At 49.4% G+C, this 24839-nt stretch overlaps 1 protein-coding gene across 7 annotated transcripts; it reads left to right on the top strand.

The window, feature by feature from the left end:
* Nucleotides 1-1890: 1890 nt before the first annotated feature.
* TFAP2A (transcription factor AP-2 alpha) lies at nucleotides 1891-23185 on the top strand. Of its 7 annotated transcripts, none has more exons than XM_054059876.1 (8): nucleotides 1891-2022; nucleotides 9428-9485; nucleotides 9587-9862; nucleotides 12983-13034; nucleotides 14737-14968; nucleotides 16202-16320; nucleotides 18642-18783; nucleotides 20348-23184. In XM_054059876.1, the coding sequence occupies exons 1-8, from the start codon at nucleotides 1949-1951 to the stop codon at nucleotides 20634-20636; spliced, it is 1242 nt and encodes a 413-aa protein (XP_053915851.1). In that variant the 5' UTR covers nucleotides 1891-1948; the 3' UTR covers nucleotides 20637-23184. The 7 variants fall into 7 exon arrangements, with proteins under 7 accessions (XP_053915851.1, XP_053915848.1, XP_053915847.1 ...); XM_054059877.1 differs by lacking the exon at nucleotides 1891-2022 and adding an exon at nucleotides 4637-5089 and having other exon boundaries at nucleotides 20348-23183; XM_054059873.1 differs by having other exon boundaries at nucleotides 9428-9862; nucleotides 20348-23183.
* Nucleotides 23186-24839: the final 1654 nt, after the last annotated feature.

The raw sequence follows: 24839 nt of genomic DNA, 5'->3' as shown, positions 1-24839 counted from the left end.
AACGCCCCGAGGAGGGAAAAAGAGGCGCCCCACAATGGGTTTTGAAGCATGCCCAACCCTTGGGCTGAAAAAAAAAAAAAGAGCAGGAATGAGCCCGATGCGAACCAGGGCTCCTCCATAGCCCCACGAGCCCATCTTCGGTCCAGCAAGACCTGAGCTGCGGGACCTGGGGAAGTATTACCCTGCCTAGGGAGTCATGGAGGCAAGATCCCAGAGGGAGCACAACAGAAACGTGGCATCCAAGTTTACCGGCAACATTTCCCCGGAGGCCAACTTTGAAGCGGACTAATTTCCACCCCACCACCCCCCTCAAAAAAAAAAAAAAAAAGTAGTATTTTTAATAATCATAACGAAGCCAAAATCGCTGTCTCCTGGAGAGGGGTCGGAGGGGCAGAGCTGCTGGGATACGGGGAAAGGAGGCAGAGTCCCACAGCCTCCAAATCTTCGCGTTACCTGCGCCATCCCTCTCCCACTTCGCACGGGGCTGCCCGTGCTCCGCATCTTCCCCAACAGAAGCCTCCCCGGGACCGGAGGGGTGGGTAAGGGGCAGGGCTGGGTAATTAAATTCCGGTGCCCGGCTAATTGCTGTAATTTGACGCTAACTGTACACCGCGGGCAGGCGGCGTGAAGCGCGCCTCGCACGGCCCATTGACCGCCCCGCCGCCGAGCAGGAGCCGCCGGTCCCCGTGGTGGAGCCCGATCCCTGCCCATCCCGGTGGGAAGCGGAGCCCCGCGGCATTGCAGGAGCCGGGGCTTCGAATGCCCGCGGCTGAGGATGCCGCTTCTCGCCTCCTCCTTCTCACCTGCCCAGGGCCTGACCCTCCTTTCTGCAAGGTCCTTCTCCTCAAGCTCTTAGGGCGAGGGCAGGAAGGTGCGTTCCCTCTGCTGGAGACCGAGAACAGCCCAGGATCCCAAGACCCGACCTGGCACAGCCTCATATGTGGGGGGCATGGACCCTGGCTTTCAAGAGGCCTCAAAGTGACCCACACCTAGGACAGGATGCCAAGTTCCTCTGTCTCTGAAATGCAAAGGGCTCACTGCGCAGCTGCAAAGTGGAAATTAGTTGCACCTCTCCCCAAAATCCTATAGCTGTAGGACCGCTTCCCCCCACTCCCCCCACGCCGACACTCTGGATAAGGTGCAGGGGCTATGCTGCCTGTCATGCGGGATGTGAAATCAGACTTGTGCTACTCCCTGGCAGTTTCTCAGGACACTTGAATCTCTGAGGTGGGGAAAACCCAGCAGGAACACCGTGATGTCCCAAGGCCGCAGACTGTCACCGGCCGGCTTCTCCTGGGGGGTAACAGTATCTATCACCCCTCACTGCTCCTGCGCAGCCCAAACCTCTTCCCGCAGGGTGCCGCATCCCCCTAATCCCCCTCCTGACCCACGTATCACGGGCTGGGAAGATAGCCTGAACTTGGGGGCTCTTTTATTTCGCCTTAGACCCCCTCCGGCCACTTGCAGCTCCTCCATCACTCATTTGGGCTACTTCAGCCCCCTCGGTGCTTTGTCTTTTGAGATGATATTATTATTATTATTATTATTATTATTATTATTATTATTATTATTATTATTATTATTATCACGCACTCGTTGGCAACTTGCCCCCGAGGAAACCTACTAGCCCCCCGGGGAGAGGTGAGGATGGGGGAGCCCCTCACCCAGGAGGGCAGAGCTGCCCCCGGCTCGGGGTCAGGGCAGCTGCCCGGCGGCTGCAGCGCTCCCTGGGGATATGCCCGGGGGGGCTCCCTGGGGACTGGCGACAGTGCAGCCCCGGGGGGGGCCGGGCTGGGAGCCGTGGGAGTGCGGTGGGAGCGCGGAGGCAGCGCGCAGGCGCAGGGCAGAGAGCACCCAGCTCTTTATGGCCAGGTGAGAGAGTCCCGGCACAGGTAAGGGGAGGATTTACCTACAGGCATCCCGAGCGGGTGGCTCGCCCTTGCAGTCCATGACCAGCAGGAACCTGGGGATCCGGAGCTCCCAGCCAGGATGTCTATCCTTGCCAAAATGGGGGACTGGCAGGTAAGGCGACCCTCCTGCCCCGGGGGGCATTTATTGTTATTTTGGGGCGGGAGGTAGCGAAAGGTGACGGGTCGGGAGGGAGCAAGCGAAGGCGATGCTGGCGCCGGGGTTTGGCGATTTGGTGGCTCCCCGTGCTGGGAGCTGCCTCCGGCCAGGCCCGGCCCGGCTGCAACAGGTAGAGTGCGGCTGGCCGGGGGTCGGGAGGGGCGAGGGAGGGCTGCTGCTCCGCCGCCATGGGGGTGTCCGGCAGCGTGGTGCGTGCCTGCCCGCCGTCCCTCTCGTTCCGGAGCCCTGGAGCCGCCCGGGGACCTCGGCGGGATCCCACGCGGGGCAGGGACCCCGGGGCGAGCAGCGTGGGCTCGCCGTGCTGCAAAGGGGCCGAAACGTCGCTGTGGGCTCCCATCCGAGCCCGTCCCGTGGGAAAAATATCGCTGCCGGGCGCCACACAGCAGCAAACGCTCCCGTGGAAGAGCGCTCCCGCGGGGATGAGCTGCAGGGGAAAGCAGCACCCACCGGCGAAAGCGGCCACGCGTGGAAAACGTGGCCCGGCGGGGCCTCGCCCAGCCCCGAGGACCCGGGGGGACCCACCCGCACCTGACACGCGTGGGGTTACGGCGGGTCCCAAAGCGGGAGGCAGCTGGAAACTCCTGTAGTGCCCTGATGTATCCGCGCTCGGGCCGCTTTGCCGGCTGATAAAAGAGAAGAGGAGCCGTCCTGTTCAAACACACGGGCTTTTAGTACCGAAAACGCCTTTTTTTTCTTCTTTCTTTTATCTTCCCCGGGACAGTCCAGTTCAAAATGGGAGCCTAGCTTGTTTTTCTGCTCCAAACTTTTCAAATCTCTCTACTAAGTCTTTCTCTGGACTGCCTTATTTATTTTTTTTTAGAGTAGCAGCATGTCGTCTTAAAAAAAAAAAAGTGTAATAAACAAAAATACGTTTTTAATTCATTTTACAGCTAGAAGTGGCGTCTTTTGTCAGGTCCATGTAGAAGCAATCAAAAGAGGATTTTTTTTTTTTAAATATTCTTTTTTTTTTTTTTTTTCGCTGAAGTCAACTCTTATGTAACCGCACTTACGGGCTATCTGCCTTGAAATCTATTCCCGACTTTTCTTTATGCCCCAGCCCTCCTTGCTCCCGGCTCCCTGGAGCTGCATGTCCCCCCCACCCGGGAGGGCCGCCTCGGAGCTGCCCCGTGTGAGTCTCTTGGGGAAAGCCGCCCCCTCCCCTTCTGACCCCACACCCCAGTCTGCCCGGGGCTGCGTGAGAGGAGGGACAAGGGCTGAGTCTTCGGCCCACCGGAGGCTCTCCCTGGTGGGAGGCTCTCCCGGGCAGCCTGACTCCGCCAGGACGGCGCTAAGGGGCGATGGGCCCCTTCGTTACCCTCCTCCCCTCCTCTCTTTCTCATCCCCCCCCCGGGCATTAACTGGGCTTAATCTGCCAGCTCCATTTGAACCTCAATGGGAGTAAAAACAACAATTTACTCTCCTGCCACTTGCAGACAAAAGCGCTGGTGAAAAAGAGCATCTGGGGGCGGGGGAGAGGGGGGAAGGGGAAAGAGAGGGGGAAAAAAAAAAAAAAAGAATCCGTTTTGGGGATGTAGATGTGTGTGTGAAGGAGAAGGCCCAGGAGCCTGGAGGCTTTGCTGCCCTTCCCGGCGTGGGGACGAGTGTGCCGGGCTCCCTCGAGGGCTCGCCATGGTTTTCCCAGGGAACGGAGGGGTCGTTTGCTCGTCGAGGCAGCACATTTTCCCCCTGCATCGGGGAGTGGCCCTGGGATGGTCTCCCAGGCCGACAAAGGCAGGTTGTGAGGCTGGCAGAGGGAAGTTCTGGGGAGAGACAGTGCAGACGCGTGCTCGCTCCGTCCAGCTCCGCGCAGGGATGCTCGGCTCGGGGGTGCCTGGGGACCCGCGACGAGGTCACACACACCAGCCCCGAGGAGAGGAGGATGCCTTGCTGTTAGGAGTGGCGCGAGAAAAACGCGAGAAATACGAAGAAAACCGGGGAAAACCAAGCCTTTGGGTGGATGGAGCAAGGCCGGGCACCCGGGGAAATAAAAGGATGGAAAAGCAACCCCGGAGGAGGGTGGGCTGAGCGCTCGCTTAGCGGCACATTGTTAAGCAAACGAAGCGCTCCACCTAAGAAAGTACCAAAGTTTTACTGTAGTCATTGTTTCGTCCCTTTGTTCAAGTGCTTGCAAAAGACTTTTTGGCTCCTGCCTGCATCCACGTCACCGCTTGACCACATATCTGGGAGGTTATGTTGGGTTTGTTTTGGTCTTTTTTATTTTTTTAAAGAAAAGACCAATAGCCGGCAGAGCCGAAAGGAACGAAATAGTTTACAAAAGAAAGAAGTTTTTCGAATATCCACCAAAAAGATCAAATCCAGAGGGCAACAGAAGCCTCCGCAGACAATAATCTCGTTAGAGCAAGACCCGAGTTTCGCTTCTCCTCGCTTTGGTTTCTTTATATCCCATAGGAAGGAAAAAAAAATAGAGGGGGGAGGGAAAAAAAAAAAAAAAAGGTGTGTGTCTTCATGGCTAGCCCCAAACTCTGCAGATGAAGGAACGGTCGCCTGTTTGATTTCGTTGGCCACTTCCCTTCCCTCTGGCGGGCAGAGGAGCAGGGGGAGAGGCTCCCGGTGATCCTGGGTTGCTTGTCCGCCTGCAGGCAGGCAGGGCTGCTGCCCCGCCCCGGGCCACAGCTCGGCGGGTTGGAAAAAGCCTTTATTTTTTAATTATTATTCTTATTATTATTTGCTCGTGGGTCCTTTCTACCTGTGTCCATCGCTGCAGATTGTTGTGCTGGCGAGCAATTGGGCTGTTGTTGATATGCTAATGAGGCGATTAGGCTGCGGGTAAAGAGCTGGAAAAGGGAAAAGTTTCCACCATTAGAGGGAGATCTCCGAGCGCAGACGGGAGCGCTGCAGAGCCTCCGCCAGCCCCGCTCCCCACGCCGCCCCGGCACCGCCACCGTAGGGAAAGGCAGGGAGAACTCAATCCTCTCTCTCACGCCAATTCATGAAAATGCTTTGGAAACTGACGGATAATATCAAGTATGAGGAATGTGAGGTAAGCGCTTCCCCCGGCCGGAGTAGAGTCCCCGGCCTCGCCGCTGCGAGCGGCAGCCTGCAGCATCCCTCCGTCTCTCAATTTCGTTTAGGAAAACTTCTGCTCCTTCGCCAGGCTTCCTTGCGGTCCTGCGGCTGGAGAGGGGCTGGGGTCCTTATCCAGGAACTTCGGGGCTTGTGGAAGCCCAGCTTTGTCGGAAGCGTTTGAGGAAAGGCAAACAGGATCCGGGAGCAGACTGGTCTATAGGTAGATCCTCCGTAGATAAGGCTCTGTAGGATGATACACTTATCCATATGGATGGATGGATGGATGGGTAGATGGATGGGCGGCCGAATGAATGGACTGATGAATGAGTGGATGAATGAATGAATGAATGAAAGGGCAAAGAGACAAAGGGAAGAGAATTATTCTTACACGCCAGGTACCCGAGGCATTCCAATAAATTGGCTCAGGATTGACGCTTAAATTCAGCCTTTTCGAAGTAGCTTTGGGTCGATTACACGGAGCTGCACAAATTTGCAGGGGTTAACAGCCGAAGTGAAATCATAGGGTTGGGAGTGCTGTTCCCCCAGCCTCCTGATTTTCAGGGCCACATTCCCACGGCTTTGAGCAATAATATTTTAACCTCTTGAAAAAAAATTAAATTCCACTTAATTTCGTTTTGGAACTGTTCAGCACAGTCTGTGTGCGCTCATCTCTGTATATGCCTGTGTGTGCATCGATCCATATTTTTAGAAACTGGCAAGTGTCTTAATCTGACAAAAAGGAGAAGAAGAGGAAAAAGAAGAGTGATGCCCAGCACTCATGCTTAGTCTCAACCCAACGAATACGATTGTCACCCGTTTCGCAAATGTTGCCTGTGCAGTGCGTTTAAACCGCGCAATAAAGGACTCCACTTAGCAAATGAACGTAGTTATGTGGTCGTGACCCACGCGGGAAGGTCCCCACGCGGGAAGGACTAAATGATTTGGTGGTTTAGTCCCAGATCGAGGAGTTTGGGATAAAGCTGTCTCCCGGCGCGGGAGCTGAGCTCTTGGATCCACTCGCTGGCGGATGCTTGATTTCTAGGAATGAGATGCGAGGGAAGAATTTTTTTTTTTAAGCCTGAAAAAAAAAAGAAAAAAACACCCCACCAACATATGTATATATACCTATATGTTTCTCAGCTGGATTTCGGGAGAAAAGCGTGTCTGTCCCCGTGCCGCCCTCAGGATCGGTATTCAAGTGTGCACACGTGCGGGCGTGTGGATTTCATCGCGAATGGCTTTTGTTGCCTTGTGCTAATGGGAATTTGCACCGAGGTGCCACCAAACACGGAGGGAGCAGCGGCCGCTCCGCCGGCTTTTGTGCGTACGCGTGCGGTCGGAGCGGGTGCCAGGTGACTTGGAGAGAGAGAGGATGGAAAAAAAAGGTGGCTTTACACCCCGGCGGGGATAGGACCTGCCTTGAAAAGACAAAAAAGGAAAGCGGAATCCAAGCCCGGCGAGCCGCGCGGAGCGCCCGGGGGGCCGGGAGGCTGCTGCGGGGAGCGGAGCGCAGCCTCTTGGAGGGAGTTGCTCGGGAGTTGTACAGCCAGTCCAACGGGTTGCGCCGGAGCCCCGGCTTGTCTGGGCCGGGAGAAGCGCTCGCCTTGCCTCTTTTTCCCGGCTCCCTCTCCCCCGCGTCCCTCCCGCCCTCCTTCCCTCCCCGCCTCGCCGCCTCCTGCCTCCCCCCCCCCCCGGTCTTTTCCTGGATCCTCCGAGAGGGGGGCCGCGGGGAGCCCGGCGGGTGCTTCTTGGGCTCCCCAGCCCCCCCAGCGCCGGGCGCCCGGAGGAGGAGAAGGAGGAGGGCAGACATCCCGAAGGGGAGACACCCAAAAAAAGAACCCCAACTTTCCCAGCCGGTTTCCGGGACTCGGGGCACGGAGGCGAGCGCTGGGAGCCCCTCGGCGGGGGCGCCGTAGAGGCATGGACGGGGCGGCGGGCGGCCCCGCGGAGCCCACCCCGGGCAAAGGCGGCGGCGCGGCTGAGGGAGGCAAGAGCCAAGCGGGGAGCCAGCAGCCGCTCTTCTCCCTGGGCTTTGAGGCCGGCTACGCGCAACAGCCGCAGCCCGAGGTGCGCGGAGCTGGGGACAGGGGGAGGCGGCGGGAGGGGGGAGGAAAGGGAAGGAAGAGGGGGGATCCCGCGCCCCCTCCCCTCTCTCCTTCTGCCTATCCCTACACCTCCCCCCCCCCCCCCCCTCCGCCTTCTCCGCACCCCCCTCCTGGCTCCCACCCTCTGCTTCTCTCCGGATCTCTTTCTCTTTCACTTTTGCATGCCCTGCAACCTTTTAAAATGTTGCCCCTTTCCTGTGATTCGTCAGACGCGGCAGCATGTCCCCCCTCTCTCTCTCTCCCTCTCTCTCCCTTTTTGTCTCTCTCTCCCTCTCCCTCTCTCCCATCTCTGATTAGATACACTGATTCTTCATTCAATGGACGTCATTTAGAACAGGCTCTGCCTTGAGTTGCCTTCTCGCTTCACGCTCGATTTCCAGCCATTCTTCCCTTATTAAGTATTCGTGTAATATTAATAGTCATGAATATCTGCTATTAGGAGTCTCCAGGAAGGCAGCAGATCTGTTATTAGGAGCTCAAGTGAAGCAGCAGCTAAGTCAAAGGAGAAAAAGAAAGAAAGAGACAGAGGAGAAAAAAAAAAAAAGGATTAAGAAACACACATACGCTAAATCCAAAACAAAACAAAGGAGGAAAAAAAAAAACGCAAAACAAAAAAAGACCAAAAAAAAGAGACCAACTTTGACTCCTCACACCACGCCAGGATAGAGAGCTCGCTTTGGCAACACCCGATGAAGGGGAGCAGAGAGATCGGTGCAAGTTCTGATGGATTATAGTGTCGCGCCCGCGGTGCAGGAGCAGCCCCGGCGCCCCGGTCCCACCGCCCGCTCCTAGCGCGGGGCTCCGGCCGCGCTCCCTCCGCGCCCGCGGGCTCCGCCGGGGGCTGCGCGCTCCGACGCTCCTTTTCTCTGCCTTTTTTTTTTTTCGTTTGGTTTTTTTTTCGGTTTTTTTTCTCTACCTTGACCTGTAACTCACGACTCTTCGCAGATGTTAGTACACAGTTTTTCGGCTATGGTGAGTTGCTTCACGTTTCTCTCGGAGGGGGTTTGGTGTGTGCTGGGTGTTGCTATTGTTGTCGGCGGTGGCGGTGGTGGTCCGGGTTTCGCACGCAGCTTTCCGGCTTTTTTTCCCGCTCCTTAATTTTTATAAATTCGATGGCTTACCTCGCCCCCTTTCTCTCTTTTTTTTTTTCTTCTTTTTTTTTTTTTCCTTCCCCCTCCTATTTTTTTTTAATTTGTTCTAGTTCGAGCGAAAGGCAAAAGGCTTTGCTTGGACACTACCGCTTCGATTTCTTCACCTTGCCACCTGCAAACGGGATATTTTCCTCTTTCTCGTTTCCCTTTTTCGGGGCCCTTTCCCTCGAATCCTCCTCCTCCGTGGAGACCATGCCCTTTTCCCAGGACGTACCTACAGGCTCCTCCGCCGGGCTGCGGGAGCCGTGCCGGGCGCATCTCTGTGCCCGTCGGGGCGCCGCTGTCCCCCGCCTGCCCGGCGCATTCCTCCGCTTCCCCGGCCGCCGCTCCCAAATCACCCGCTGGCGAGCGGGGAGGCTCGGCCGGCCGCCGGGGCGGCTCTCCCCGTAGGCTGGGGACCGTGGCAGTGCCTTCGCCACGAAACATTTGTAAAACTCGGTGCGGGGACGACTGGTTTGGTTTAGAGCCTGTTTCGGCATCTTCTCGCTAACAAAATGGCAGTGGGCTTGGATTTTCCAGGGTTTTCTTGGGATGCGTTATCGGTAATGCCAGCGACAGTATTTGTCTCGGTTCTGTCCAGGGCCAGCTGGAGGATTTGGGTCCGTGGTAGAATACTTGTTTTAACAATGTCCGCTTGTGAATTATTCTTGTCATTTGTGGGAAATACCTGCTTCTGAAATGCCGGGGCGCGATCTGTTGGGAATCCACGCTGTATGGCCGCAATGTTTTTATTAATTATTGTAAGCAGTCCTGTTATAATTATTACTATTACTGTTGTTATCATTATTGCCGTTATTATTATTTAAAAAGTGAGATTGCCCCTTAATTGTGAGAGAGGGGAAAATCAGAGGCGGAGAAATAAATCCCCAGATCTGCTCTTCTCTCGCCCGGAGAGCGGACGGATTGCCCGTCTTTTCCTGATAGGTGAAATTCTCAAGCCGATTTTGAGGAGAAACAGTTTGATTTTTATCTTTGTTTTTCTTCTCTTCCCCTCTTTTCCCCTCCCCCCTCCCCTCCACCTCCCCTCTTCCCTTGCCGCCACCCCCACCCCCCCAGGAGCGCCACGACAGTACCAGCAACGGGACAGCCCGGCTACCCCAGTTGGGGACCGTGGGTCAGTCTCCCTACACCAGCGCCCCGCCGCTCTCCCACACCCCCAACGCCGACTTCCAGCCTCCCTATTTCCCCCCTCCTTACCAGCCCATCTACCCCCAGTCTCAGGACCCCTACTCCCACGTGAACGACCCCTACAGCCTCAACCCCCTCCATGCCCAGCCGCAACCCCAGCACCCAGGATGGCCGGGACAGAGACAGAGCCAAGAGACGGGCTTGCTCCACACGCATCGGGGTTTGCCCCACCAGCTCTCTGGGCTCGACCCACGCAGGGACTACCGGCGGCACGACGACCTGCTGCACGCCCCGCATGGGCTGGGCTCGGGGCTGGCTGACCTGCCCCTCCACTCCATCCCCCACGCCATCGAGGACGTGCCGGTAAGCAAAAGGACCTGCTCGTCCCTCTTTTCTCCATCCTCCTCCTCCCCGCGGGAGCCGAACTTCGGGGTGAGGGAGGAGGGCACACCTTTCCGCCCTCCCCCCCGAGAAAAAAGGGGCTCTGCCTTTCCCGGGGAGGGGGGTGGGGTGGGTGTCTCTTCTTTCCTCCTCCCCTCCAAAAAGGGGTGTCTCTTCTTCCCACCCCCCCCTCCCAGGGAAAGGCAAAGCCCCCACCTAGAACAATAGGTTCTCGCAGCTCGTCCCTGCGCGAGTCCTTCCCGCTAACGCACCCGCTAAAATATAAATAAATCAAATTACTGTCATGGTTAACAATATCTTTCCTTCTCAATGACAATAAGCTGTTACGATTGGAAGAATATATAATATTACCACAGGCCCGTGCATTTGGGGATTTCTCACTGCCTTGGGAAAAACATGAGTCTGAAACGCAAGATCTCATTAAATGTCCTCCCAGGCACACGGAAAGGGGGAAGGAAAAAAAAAAAAAAAAGTGGGTGAAAGTGGCCTAAGAAAGAAAAAAATCGGTTTCCCGTGATTACAGAATTGGCAATTGGGATAACGACATCAGAAGTTGTAAGAGGATACGGGCAGATCCTCTTCTCCAAAGGAATTAATTGACAAATCAGGGAAGAGGTATATTAAAACGCTGCCTTATTCTTTTAGCAGCAGTGCAAAGGGGTGACCTCATAAATCATTAGCTATAGGTTATCAAATTCGAGCCAGACCTGCTACATCCTATATTAAATTAAACGTTGGAAGCCTATTGGAGGATGTATTATTTGGGGGCCCTAATTCTGTTATCGATAAATACAGATTAAAAAAATGATTCCTAATTAAGCATGACATTAGCACACAGGCTATTTACAAAGCAAGCCAGGGCTATTGTTCAGTTAGGAAAGTGGCCTTATACAGTATGATAGTTCCTGATCAAAGTTCATCTTTCTGGGTTTTCCCCCCAGATGGAATTAGAACACGCCAATAAATTTATTAAAGCCCACAGAGCTTGTGCAAAGGGACTGAAGCTACTCGACTTGAAGGAGGAAAAAGGAGGAGGGAACTGTGGTATCTGGATGTGATTTTTGCTGAAATGCCATCCCAAATTACAGGATCAAATATTACAACAATATATTCGCTGACAGTTTAATGAGTACAGTTTCATGTTGCAAGGATAATGTTCAGATGAACTTACCTATTTTTGGGGGTCATTTTGAAATCTTTTGTAAATTATACTCGGGGAAAATAGTGAATTTATTACAGCCCTCGTCTGGCTAAATTAGCCACAGAAAATTGCTGGTTGTGTTTAGCAGTTTTGCAATAAACGCATACATTTCCCAAAGTGGAGGATTTAGTAAGCAATTTGGATCTGTTAAAAGCAGGTCGATTCTTTAAACTTGATATAAAATAACGTGGAGGCAATGGTAAGAATAAACTAATTTGTTGACTGCAAGCCCCTGATTACTGTAGGAGGAACATGACCTAAAATGTTCTGTTGAATTCTTCCTCCCCTCAATGGTGTTCTGTGGCAGTCGGCTGATTCGGGAAGCCTCCTCTGCAGATATTTTAAGTACAAATCATTTGATTTGCCTTTCAGGGATCTATGAATTAATAGCTTTGCTATACTTCATGAAAACCAAATGCCATCTGGTTTAAATCCTTAAACCAGCCCAGCCAAATTTTTTTTTTTTCTCTCTCTGTAAAACTGATTCAGCAGGCTGCATGAAGGAAAGCATAAAAATAAGAGGGTGTATCTCTTACTATTTCACCTAGTTATGCAAAAAAAAAAAAAAAAAAAAAAAAAAATCAGCTGCAGAAACCTGCCTTGGGAAGGGGTTGATTTTTATTTTTTCTGTTGCTGCAACAGTTAACCTTTAATAAAAACCACCGCTAAATATTTAAGAAAATCAAGTAGATGGTGAAAATTATTTAATCATAAATATCTCTGTGGGATTTTAAACTTAACAGTCCTCCCTGTATGGAATATGTGTAGAAATAACACAAATAAAAGTATTATGCCACACTACATTTACTTTATGGGTTTAGGGTGCATGCATAAAGGGATCATATTTCCCCATATAGTTAAAACACAAGAACTGCAGCAGTAGTCATTTCTGAACATTTCTCAATTTAATTATACTTAAATCCAGAAGCACTTTAGGCAAGTTACAAATGAGAGCATTGAGTATAATAAAACCTGTAATAAAGCAACTTAGTACCATCCACCCGGAATCATTGAGATCAGGCACAATTAACAGGAGCATAAATCCAAGACAGAATGGAAAATGTTAGAATCAGTATTATTGTTGGACAAAGACTAGAGAAGGAAGTAATAGTTTTTTAAATGGTAATGCCTGGGTTTTGTAACGATTGTGAAATCTTCTATCTCAGCAGCACTGGTGTTAATTTGTAAACACAGCCAGACATTATATTGCCTGTCAGTTTTTGGAATTAGAAAACATGATTTCATTTGACTTTCTAATCACGTCGTGGCTCCGCCGCGCGAACCCCAGCTGTAGCCGCGGTGGTGGAACATGCGAGGGGACAATAGTGGGGGAGCCCGGGGTGTGTGCATGTGTGTGTGTGTGTCCCCCTCCGGCACCGCATCGGTCACCTCTCCTTTGTGCTTTCCCTCCTGCAGGCGCAGCGGCAGGGAAGGGCTGGCCCAGGCCGGGGATGCTTCCCGGGGAAGGAGGGAAGGGAATGGAAAGGAAGAGAGGACAGGGAATGGAAAGGAATAGAGGAAAGGGAATGGAAGGGAAGAGAGAAGGGAGCTTGCAAAAGCTGGAGGCCAATTGCAAGTCGGATTCGTCTGGGCAAGCCCTGGAGCTGTTGGGGTCATTTATTGTTTTTTTTCCTTCTTCTTGTGGAATGAGGGAAGAGCGGGCAGGAATGCAGGATTTCTCCTGATAAAGCATATCCTCATCCTCCCCAAATCCCGCGTTGTGCCCCCCCTCTTCATCCCACTATGGGATCTGTTATTTCCCCTCTCCACACAGTGCTCAGGGATGGGGACACACACACACAACTTCTCCCGCACCCCAGCCTTCCCTGCCTTTAGTTGTGGTTCTACATTTACATCCTTGCCTGTTCCTTTTCTTGCAGCACGTAGAAGACCCCGGTATTAACATCCCAGATCAAACTGTAATTAAGAAAGGTAAGCCGTTTCCTTGCGCATACCAAACATGTCATCACAGGCTGGGGACTACTCCCAGGGAGGACTTACCCGGCCTCCCCCCACCCCACTCCCGCCTCCCCCTTCGGTCCCCCAGCCCCGGGCTCCTTCCTCTGGAACGAAAGGTTGGAGGCAGAGAAAGAAAACAGGGCGCTGCGGATTGAAATCTGTTCAACCCCCTTCTTTAAATGGCCACGTTCGCCTGTATTTTAATTATTGTTGTCATTAACGGAGAAAAAAAATGTTAGCAGATGATGTAGAAAATCCGAGCCGGTGTTTTAGTGCGTTAGCAAACAATTTGGTTTCATAGTGTGCCCCGAGCATCTGGCTGAGATTGTTGTTGGTAAACTGAGATATGAAAGAGGAAACGTTGCTCCCCCCCCCTTCGGGTTTTCTTGTTTAAATCGCGGCAGTGAGGTGGGCAGTTAGAGAACAAGCGGCAAATTTCTGGAACGGTTTGGTTTTCGTTGGCTTTGTGCTTGATTCGCTTGGAATCGAATTGCTTGGAAGCTGGTCCCCAAATCGCGCAAAATATTTACGGCGTGTTTTCACTCAGCTCTCTTTTCCCGTCTGTCTTTGGATGACTGTGAATTGGGGAAGGTGGCACAGGGCAGTTTGCAAAGGACGTTCTCAGTGGAAAGCGAGTGGTTTGAGTTTGGATCCCGTGTAGGGAGCTGGTGTTGGAGTAAAACTCGCGGGGCTGAATGCGCAGCCTGCTCCGAGGGGTGCCAGGGCTGTGCAGCCGCACGGAATTTGGGTACCCCGGCAGCCACCGGAGCAAGGTGCCGTACGGAGCCGCTTTCCTCTCTAACCCTAATCGCCGTGCAGCCGGCGAGCTCAAAGTTTCACCGCCCCCCCCCCCGCGCGTCTGTGAAGCTTTTGTCACGTCAAATTAGATGTGCAAGGGATAAATCTTAAGAGATGCTCTTTCCAAGTCGACATGATAATTGGCTCTTTTATTAGTAATCTCAAGAGTTCGTTTAACTCCAGTTGTATCTATTAGCCTTCCCAGAGCTATTAATGTCACAAGTGATCTATCCAAAACGGAGAGAGCCCCCCGCTCGGTTGGACTGTGCCCGCGAAAAGGAGCCGGGCATGAGGCAGGGAAGGCGGCCGGGACCCGGGGCTGGCGGCCACCGCATCCCAAACGACGGCACCATCCTTCCCTGCCAGCCAGGGAAGCAGGATAGGTTTTGGGAAGCGACCGGTGCCGGCTTCTCGCCGCGTTACGGCTTTTCCCACCTCCAAAGCTGCGCGGCGGGGAGTCAGCGGGGCAGGAGAGCCTGCTGGCCTCCCGGTGCCTGTCTCAGCCCCGGCATCCCCTGGATGCTGCCTGGCCCCCGCAGGGTCCCGGTACCGTAGCAAACAGGCATCCGTGTCTCCCACCCCCGTCCCCGACGGCTGCTGCATCCCGGGGAGCATCCAGCGCGGCGTGGGGGGGGAAAGCACCCGGTTATTCTTTAATGCCTTTGCTGAGGGGTCGAGGGTCGCTCCCCTCTCCTCCTGCTCCTGCCAGCGAGTGCAGGGATGCTCCCGCCGCCCCCCCGCCCCCGCTCCCCCCTTCCCCCTCCGCCCTATAGGCGGTGCGGGACGGCGCGGGGTGCCCGGCGGTGGCTTCTCTCCCCCATCCCCGGCTCCCCCTCCCGCTCCTCACCCTCACCTCCCTGCTCCTCCCTCCCTGCAGGCCCCGTGTCCCTCTCCAAGTCTAACAACAACGCCGTCTCCTCCATCCCCATCAACAAGGACACGCTCTTCGGCGGGGTGGTGAACCCCAACGAGGTCTTCTGCTCGGTGCCGGGCCGCCTCTCGCTGCTCAGCTCCACCTCCAAGTACAAGGTCACGGTGGCGGAAGTGCAGAGACGCCTCTCGCCGCCCGAGTGCCTCAACGCCTCCCTGCTGGGCGGAGTGCTCCGGAGGTGAGGGGCGGGATGGCACCGGAGGAGGGAGGGAGGGAGGGATGGAAAAGGATGGATGGATGGAGGATTGGGGGGGGGGGGGGCCGGGAGGGGCGGGGCTGGCGGCACTCGCCGCTAGGGGGCGTGGCGCGCGCGGCCGCCGGGGCAGCGATGCTGCGGGAGGGGGGGATGCGGAGGGGAGGGGGGACACACAGTGTAGCCATGGCAACGCACAGCCTTGTGTGTGTGTCCCCATCATCACCACACTGTCCCCATCATACCATGAAAACACCCCTTCCCCAAGAGCAGGGACTCGCACCCTGCTGCCCCACGTCCTGCAGACTCACCCAGGCAGTCACACGGTGCCCAGGCAGGGAACAACATCCAGGATTATAGCCTGGAGAAGAGGAGGCTGAGGGGTGAGGCGTTATTGCTCTCTACAACTATCTGAAAGGAGGTTGTAGAGAGGTGGATGTCGGTCTCTTTGCCCAAATGACAGGTGATAGCATGAGAGGGAATGGCTTCGAGCTGTGCCAGAGGAGGTTCGGACTGGACATTAGGAAAAAATTCTTGACCAAAAGGGTTGTCAGACTGCCCAGGGAGGTGGTTGGGTCACTATTCCTGGAGATATTTAAAAGACGGGCAGATGAAGTGCTTAGGGATATGATTTAGTAGTGGACAAGTATGGCTGGGCTTGGTGATCTCCAAGGTCTTTCCCAACCTAGTGATTCTGTGATTAATTAAGCCAGCTCCCACCTCCATGGCCTGACTCAGCCCAGCTCTGCCAAAAAGCTGCAGATGGGCCACACAGGGATTCGAATGAGGGCAGAGATGCTCCGTGGTGGCAATGGGGGCTGCTAACCTTACAAATTAGCCTCTTCCCATAACACCTGGGCTGTGAGAGAAGCTATCCACAGGTCCATGACATCTTGGGAGCTCTGGTGGCTGCCTCAGTCGTTCAGCCCTGGCCGTGACATGCCCAGAGCTCCCTACAAGCCTGGAGGCTGATCTGGACCTTGGTGAGGATCCCAGTTCCCTAGACATGCAACCATCCAAAGCCCCATCCCTGTCTGAGACTCAGTTTTCAACACTTCTTCTTTATCCCCCTACCAACCACCCGTCCAACCCCTCCCAAATCCTTTACTGTCCTCCATGGGAGAGCTATGTTCCCAGGGCAATTCATGTGTAGGAGGCAAAGCGGGAGTGGGTGCCCCCTGCCAGCCCCATTTCTCAGTGTGTTTTTGTGTGGAGCAGGGCGAAGTCTAAAAATGGAGGGAGATCTCTGAGGGAGAAGCTGGACAAAATAGGATTAAACCTGCCAGCCGGGAGGCGTAAAGCTGCTAACGTTACCTTGCTCACATCGCTGGTGGAGGGTAAGTGAAAGAGCCAGGAGGGATTGTTTGGAAAACGTCCCTGTTGCTTTTGCCTAACAGAAGAAGGCTTCATGTTGGGTTGGGATATTTTATCCTGAGTCAGTGCTGCTTGTTGGAAATTGGAAAAGCATTATTTGCTATGCCTCAGAAAAAAATGTTAATTGTGTGCCTTGGCCTTTTGTTTTAACCTGAAACCTGACTTGGTGAGTCCTGCAGACTGAGTATTCCATTCCACCATTTATTTGCTTTTAATTCTCTAAATTAAACGTTTTCAGGGCCCTGTCTTGCTCCCGTGTTCAAGCGAGCAATCCTTTCCCAGAAGATGTGAATCTCACTGAGAGAGGCATGGGAAGGATCCCTGCAAACAGGGGCTGTGGGCTCAGCCCTGTAACTGACCCCTGAGTGTTGAGTTGGAAGTTATGGGAAACAGAGCCTCTAGTCCTTCACTGCTGTCCCTCTGCCACAGGTGGAGAGCCAAGCAATTTTAAATGTCAGAGGCTGCAGCTACTTTAAGTTTGTTCTCCCTCCCAGCCCACTGCCATGCAACAGTAAATCATTTTAGTTTTCTGACATCTGCATTTGAGAAATGCGTGACCATTACTTCCTGAATTAATTTGGGAATCCTTGACCTCAGCCATGAATGTGTCCTGAAAGCCTCAAAGTTGCACCACTGCCACCCCTCACTCCCTTTTGCTTCTCATTTTCAGAACACATGTTCTCTTGTCTCTGCTGTTCTCCTCTGCTTTGCTCTGGCCAGAAAAGGTGCAACTTAATTTTAGTGCCTTGGGGTGTCCTATGCTGTCAGAACCGGGAGCTCAAGAGTTTATAGTAATTTACTTCTGAAGCAGTTGCTGTGTCAGACTGACTGGCACAAAGTAAGCCCAAGGCCAGCAAACAGATCCTCCTGCTTTCCCCTCGCTTATGGGCTTGACAACATTTTAGACCGGTTCAGTCTGCAAAGTGCTTTTAAGCTTGGCCCAGGCTGCACAGGTTTAGCTTAAGTTTGGTTGCGTAGGAGGGAATTTTGTTGCTTTGTTTTGTTGTCACTTTGCATTCTGTGAGAAATGTTTCATGTTCAAAGGAACGGGGAAAAGAAGTGCTGCATGATGCCAGACTTCCTTTTTTTTTTTTTTTTTTTTTTTTTAAATTTTGGGATTGGTGGCTGCACTATATTTATACTGTGTGAAAATGTCTGTCTTGATGTTTTTTTTATAAGGCTTTGCAATTGCATCAACGAGGCTGTAGTAAAAAAATATCACAAGGGGAAAACTTGTAAAAAGTCTAGATTTGGTAGATGCTTCACATTATTTGTGATGTTAATGAATATGGAGAGGGTTTTATGGTAATCTATTGTTCTGTTTGGCTTTCACATACAATGGCTTTAAAAGAATGATTTTTTTTTAAAAAAAACCCCAAAACCAGAGGCCAGATCTCCAGATAACTCAGTGGTGGTGACTAGTTTTGGGGGGATGATAATATAAACATTGCTGGGGCTTTAAGTCCTGTAGCGATGAGGCAGTTTCTAGAGTACTGTTATTGTTTATGATCCGCTCCATTTTATGGAAACAAGCTCACTGGACTGAGGCTTTGAAGCTCTAATTGGCGCATGCGTTCTTCCGGAGCTAGAGCTAATGGCAGGAAGCCCTGCAGTAAAAACCAACTGGTTCAGGAAATTAAAACCAAAGATTTAAAAATCAACAAAACAGACAGGCTCAGTGGAATGACCCTAAAATTCTCATGGTTAATCGTTTGGGGGTGAACATATAATTATATGCGATCAAGTTAAATTTTAAACACTTAGCTGTTTAATGCGTTTTATTTAGAAGAGCTCTAGGAGTAATTATGATCAATATTAATCATTGATGCATTGCAAGAGAATATAGAGAAGGGACAGAGGCAAACAAACATTTCCAGAGTAAATAGCTAAGAATGAAATGTATGTAAATGGCTATGTATAGGTATGGATATGTAAATCTAAGCACACATTCTAGGTGAATGGAGCCTGCCTGTCTGAAAGTCTCTGTTAGTCAATGTAAACTTCAAAAAATTCTTATGCAAGATTTCACTTGTAACGATTGTCATGAAAATACGCATTTGCATTGCCCTCACTGAAGCAAAGAAAACTCCTGCAAGATAAGATGCGATTAGCATTTCTTACCCTACCTTTTTCAAAGATAAAAAGTCCAAGCATTTTAGAAGAAAGGCCCAAGTAAAATGTAATGCCTTTTTTTTTTTTTCTCTAATGGATTTTTTTCTCTGTCCGATGTGTACTGATGAGCTGTGTATTTCCCTCCCACCCCCACCCGTGCCTCCCTTTTCAGGAGAAGCAGTACATCTAGCTAGAGATTTTGGGTACGTTTGTGAGACAGAATTTCCTGCCAAAGCAGTAGCTGAATTTCTCAACCGACAACATTCCGATCCAAACGAGCAAGTCACAAGAAAAAACATGCTTCTAGCTACAAAGTAAGACATTTACCTCTCTGGCATGTTGCTCAAAAACGAGGGGCGGGTGATGAACCCGGGTTTGGTGCTTTTATTTCTGAGCGTTTGCCACATATCCAGTGGCTGATGGTTTTGTAAATTATAAGGGGGTGTGTTTACTCTCCTGTTACTGGACAACTCTGTAATCCATCTTGGTTTCCATCAAGTGAGTTTGTGCAGATTACGTTGAAAGCAAGTTGTGAAAATTGTGGGCAGATCTTTAGTTAAATGAAAAGCAGTAATTCTTCAGAGCAAAACATTTCCAGGGCCTTTCCACTTAGCTTATCAATTTAGGTAGAAGGGGAAGGCTTTCCATTGACAGTAAAATCAAACTGGCACATTAAACTGATTTCAGTTCATTAAAATCTGCAATGGTTCTTTCTGCCTAAGCAGCTCTGTTACTTAGTGAATATAGGGATATTAAAAATATATTTTAAGTGACAATCTGTACGCAGTTAAAATGCTAGTGGAGTTTATCGTTGGTGGGGCTGCCTAGACTTCCAGGTGGTGTGTGAAAAGAAAATGATTGTTTTGATATGTTTGCTGGAAATTAAAAGGGTTCTTTAGTAGCCCTTAATTACCAATGGAGGTGTCACCAAAGGGCACAGTGCCAGAGGGCGCAGGCAGAAGATGGGAGCCGCTTTATGGCTGCGAGACATTAACGAGGGTTTTAGAATACAAACTGTTTCAACACGCCACTGAGCTCTCTTGCTATAAGGGGTGTTATTTCCCCAACCATTTGTGCAGCGAGTGGATGATATAACCTAACTTCTGCACTGTGCCCTCGTATTCTCTCTTACCAGCTCCCTGGAAGGAAATTTCCAGACCCCAGTTAGCGTCAGCATTCCCCTCTGTGGGAAGGTCCCTTTGGATTTGGAGATATAGATGTACATATATAAATGTTTCAGAATACCCTCATTTAAAGCCTCAATTCCCCTCTTTGCCCTTGCTCATTCTTCCCAACACACAAGCGTGTTTTAGCCTTGTGAAGGAAGAGGCCCATGCCTCTCTCCAGTTCCAAAAAAACCCAGATCTTCCAAGATGCAGATAAATCCCCAAACCTGCTTTCGGATATTGTACCCTATTCCCTTACGGTTTGCTAGGGAGCTTTAAACTGCCTGTCTGCTCCAAAACCCGCCTGGGCAGCAATAAGTGTTTGGGGGGGGGGGTGTTGGGGGCTGCGGTGTGGGGATCAGCAGGAGTACGCAGGATACATGTGTGTATCTGAGCGCCTGTTATTTATCTGAGTGTTGGCTGGCGTTGGGGCATGATGCGTGTACGTGCGAGGTGAAGGGAAGAGGTTTGTGTGTGTTGGGAAAGTGTGAGAGTTACAGGGAGGGATGTGTAGAGGAGAGGGAGAAAGGCAAGAGGGCAAGAGGAGCACGTGTGCAGTCGGGGGCAGCAGCCCCCTTGTCCAAAGGCGTCCAAAGGCTTGTGTAACCTAGCAGGGAGCATGCACGGGCTTTGCTGCCGCCAGTGATGGTTCATTTCTCTCCCTCTCTCTTCCCCTCCCTCCCTCTGTCTCTCTGCTCCATTTGTGCTACAGACAGATCTGTAAAGAGTTCACCGACCTGCTGGCTCAGGACCGATCTCCCCTGGGGAACTCACGGCCCAACCCCATTTTGGAGCCGGGCATCCAGAGCTGCCTGACCCACTTCAACCTCATCTCGCACGGCTTCGGGAGCCCAGCGGTGTGTGCTGCCGTCACCGCCCTGCAGAACTATCTCACCGAGGCGCTCAAGGCCATGGACAAAATGTACCTCAGCAACAATCCCAACAGCCACACAGACAACAGCACCAAAAGCGGCGACAAAGAAGAGAAGCACCGAAAGTGAGGATCCCCCTCCTCCACTCCTCTCCCTTCCCCCTCATAGCCCATCGATCCATTCATCTCCCTCCTCCCTCTCCCCTGCACCCAGCACCCCAGGCTACAGCAACAGAATGAGCGTCCTTCTGCCAGTCCTGTTCTCTTGACTCCGCAGGACTGCTCTGCCCTCTCCCACACCCCTTCCCAGCATCCACTGTTTCCATTTGCTCCTTCTTAACTTCCCCCTCTTTGCCCACTGCCACCATCGTTTTGCCCCAGTTTGGAGCCTAAGAGAACAGAACAGGGGGACGGAGCCAGCAGAGGAAAAAAGTTCTGTCTTGAGTTTGTGAACTTTTTTTTTTAAATAAAACAAAAGGAGAAAAAAAAAATCCACAAAAAAAAACCAAAACAAAAAAAAGAAAAGGACTTTTTTTTTCCTAAAAAATATATAAAAAATGATAATTAAAAAAAAAACACACAAAAAGAAATAAATAATACTTTAAAAATTCTATGAGCTTCACCGGACTGAATCACCACCTTCCCTTACATAAACTTCTGTTAAGATTGTAGCCATATTAGAAATGAAACAAGCGAAAAAATTGCAACTGCAACAGAAACAGCAAACAAACAAAAGGCAAAAAGGACTGATGACGTTTTATCAGTATTGTGAATAAACTTGAACACAAAACACAAGCAGTTCCATGTCATATCTTCAGTTGTAGAACTTTTTCCTGTGCAAGGTAAAGCGACCAACTTGAACTTTATATTGCAACACGATTCACGGTTATTATATAAGGGAATCAGTGTTCATGTATGTATATATTTATTTATGTGTAATTTAATGGGAATTGTAAATATGGTGAGTCTGTTTTAAGCCTTTTTTTATTTATCTGGTGATCTCGTTTACCTCTTGTTTAGTGGGTTTTAAATCTTCCCCTCTTAGTTCATCATGTGGTTCATGGTACTTATTTAGATATCAGAGGTTTTTTGGGGGTTTTTCTCTGGGATTCATCATTTTTAGCCCTGTTGTAGCATGTTAAAGGCGACAATGAAGCAGCTGAACAAATTAAAAACCATGAATTTTTATATATAATTAGTATGACATTTAGTTTCTCATTGAAGATAAAATAAAGTGATGTTGGACCCTGGCAAAGTTTTTAAACATGTTAGTGGTTTTACAACCCTTATGTGTTGTGGAAAATGAAAAAAGCTATTTTCATCCACTGTCCTTCTCCCGAAAGCACCATCAGAGCAATAAATTAATATTGTCTTTTAAAACAAGATTTAGCTTTTCTTTCCTTTTTTTCCTCCTCTTTTTCTTTTTTTTTACCTCCCTTTCTTTTGATTTTCTTTTTTTTTCCCTTTTTCTTTTTTTTTTTTTTTTTACAAAGAACTTCAAACATTCGGGACCACCTGGTATCCTGTATTTCCACTGGCCATATTGGAAGCAGTTATAGTTGTATTGTATTGAGTTGTGCCGGCAGTAGTTTCCATGCCTGTCAATGTATCATAGTCCTTTGTTGCCCAGATAAATAAATATTTGATACGCTTTATGTCGATTTTTTTATTCAGTGGCTGTCTTTACCCAGGCGTATTTTTGTTCTTGGCAGTATTTTTTATTCAGTATGGTTACAGTAATTGAGTTTAACTCTCCCTTGACAATTGCTCCTTGCAATAAGCAGCTGAACCCATTGTTTCCCTCAAGTATAATAAAAACTTACTTTCAACTTGGAGTTCAGAGCAGGGTATCATTTAGATATTCCACTGAGTCTGTATTCAGACAAATGACACAATAAAGCACAATGTATTCTTTTGGATAAAAAATTGTCTGTACTACTAACAAAATGACACACTATCTTTTCTTTAACCAAAACATAATTTTATTTAAAAAATAAAGTTTTATTTTATTTATGTTGACCTCTAGGTTTTTATTTATGTTTATACATAGCATGCAGAATTATAAGCCTATAAAATTTTGTATGTGTAGTTGTCCTAAAAGAGAGCAGAGATTAAAAAAAATACAAACATTGTCTCAAGAAGGACATTTTAAAAAAGAAACATTGCTGAGAAAATACCAAAAATCAGATGCTATAAAAAAAAAATTATATACTGGTGAATCAGTGCCGGGTGCTCCCTCCCCCTCCAGAAAAAAAAGCTCCATAGTCGATGCCAACAAAATCATCTCATGGTTGTGAACTTCAGTGAAATCTTGCAGGAGACAGATTATTTCTGATTGATGGTTCGTGTTTGAGTGGAATGCACAGACTGACATTTTGAGATGGTTGTGTCATTTTACAAGGGACTGAAATTTTTATCTTGAGTTTCTTCTTGTGGAAACCAGTTGTAAAATAGGGAAGTTTGCTTTAAAAAAAAATGGAGTGTACATCTTGAAAATAGGCTGTAAAAACATGTGAGAATTCAGACTTTGAATCTATTTTCTTTGGCCCAGGGGGTAGGTGAAGTCAGGATCAGGCTGGATTATATTATATTATATTATATTATAGGAAGGGAGGCTAATGCAGTTTAGAATGTAAAGGCATTTTAAAGAGATGGTCTCCTTTAAGTGCTGATGGTATTTGGTGGTGGTGGCAACTGATTTTCCTCTCTTTCCTTCACTCCCTGACTCTGTCTTCCTTTTTTTTTTTTTTTCCCTTTTTGCTTAGGCAGAAATTGAAGAGGTTAAGAGGGAGGTGTTTACAATAAAGCTGCAAAGAGAATTAACATTTGCTCATATATTTTGACGTTTGGTAGGGCTGGTGAAGCAAAGCATTAGATAAAGCCCAAGATGTTTCATTTTGCTTTGGTAATCTACTTATGGAAGGCAGTGTAAAATCAATCTTGCCAAGCAGAAAGAGAGTTGGTGGAGTCTAAATTCTATTTTCGAGAGCCAGCCAGTCAGTTTATAAAAATGGTGAATATTTTTTTCCTATAAATTGAAAGCGGATCTTTTAAATGCAAAGCTGCAATTGTTTTAAAAACAGTTATTTATTATTTCCAAGAGAGGCTGGTTAACTGTAAAGTAGATGTAACAAAATAATGAGGTGAATGAACCCTAACTGTACATATTCTTGACATAAATGAAATGCACAGTATTGTAGCAGGTGAAGTGAAGCATTGTCTATCAGGGCTGTTTTTCTTGGCTGCATCTCAGATTGTGTGTGGGATCCTAACCTCAGGCACAATAGCATTCATAAACAGCAATACATTGCTGCTCTTTCTACAGCAACACATAAATACTCATTTTTAAACGAAAACAATCTTATTAAATACCATTCATTCATATCTGGATTTACAGATGCTTACTTTTTGAAACCTGTACCAAATATAATCGTTTTATACTGGGCAATGTATAAAACAGTCTTATGCTAGAACATTATAAGGTCATAATAAATAATGTTTTAAAGATATAATTAGCTACTTTATGCTAGGAGAGCGCATTTTAAGTATCCTGCTGCTGCAGTAGCAAGCCACCAGAAAACAGAAATGAAATGACCTTGCATAGATTTCTTTATTGCTATTATTTCTAAGGAAGGATTTTACAGGCGATAATGGAAATCAGACTAGCTTTGGTTCGGCCTCTTCTGCTGTGACCAATATGCAGTTTCTAAAACGTGCTAATTACTTTAGCATTCTTTGGATGTGTTTTTAACATTGTGATCGATGCGCAGCAGTAAAATTCTAGGTCATGCTTTTTATACACTAAACAAAAATCTGCTGTTATTTTTTTTTTCCCCCAGACTGGCTGAAATGAGGGTGAGTGGTGGCCGAACATTAGACCATTGCTGCCACACTAAGCTAATTCCTACATGTGAACCAAAATACAGCTTGGTGCTCTTTCACCGTGAACAAGGACAGCCCTCCTCTTTGTACCATAATTTACTCCACCCTCCAAAAATCGAATATTAATATAATTTGAGATTTAACTGGTGGAACAGCCATCAGGACAGCAATGCCCCGCAGCTGAAATAATATTTAAAATAGAAGGGATTTGACATTTGAGAAGTCAGTGGCTTGAAATACCCAGTTGTACTTAGCTAATTCAGTCCTTAACCTCTGGTTTCAAATAAATCAATTACAGTCGATTCCACTTCAGTTCAGAAGTGCACGAGGTTTTTAGCTAATTGAATACATTTTATTCACTTGCTAGGAGTATTCATTTATCCAAATGCTTACATTTAGAGACGATTCCTTTATTGTCCATGATAAATTCTACTGTGTAATCAGATCAGCT

The sequence above is a fragment of the Cuculus canorus genome, chromosome 2 (assembly GCF_017976375.1).
Source record: "Cuculus canorus isolate bCucCan1 chromosome 2, bCucCan1.pri, whole genome shotgun sequence".
NCBI classification, from domain to species: Eukaryota; Metazoa; Chordata; class Aves; order Cuculiformes; family Cuculidae; genus Cuculus; species Cuculus canorus.
The sequence above is the reverse complement of the archived record's forward strand: the minus strand, read 5'-3'. Positions and strand labels throughout refer to the sequence as shown.

Coding starts and splice junctions, on each gene's coding strand:
- TFAP2A (XM_054059878.1), top strand. CDS start 7,036: ATGGACGGGGCGGCGGGCGGCCCCGCGGAGCCCACCCCGGGCAAAGGC. Junction 9,863..12,982: donor ACGCCATCGAGGACGTGCCG/GTAAGCAAAAGG, acceptor CTTTTCTTGCAG/CACGTAGAAGACCCCGGTAT. Junction 13,035..14,736: donor TCAAACTGTAATTAAGAAAG/GTAAGCCGTTTC, acceptor CCCTCCCTGCAG/GCCCCGTGTCCCTCTCCAAG.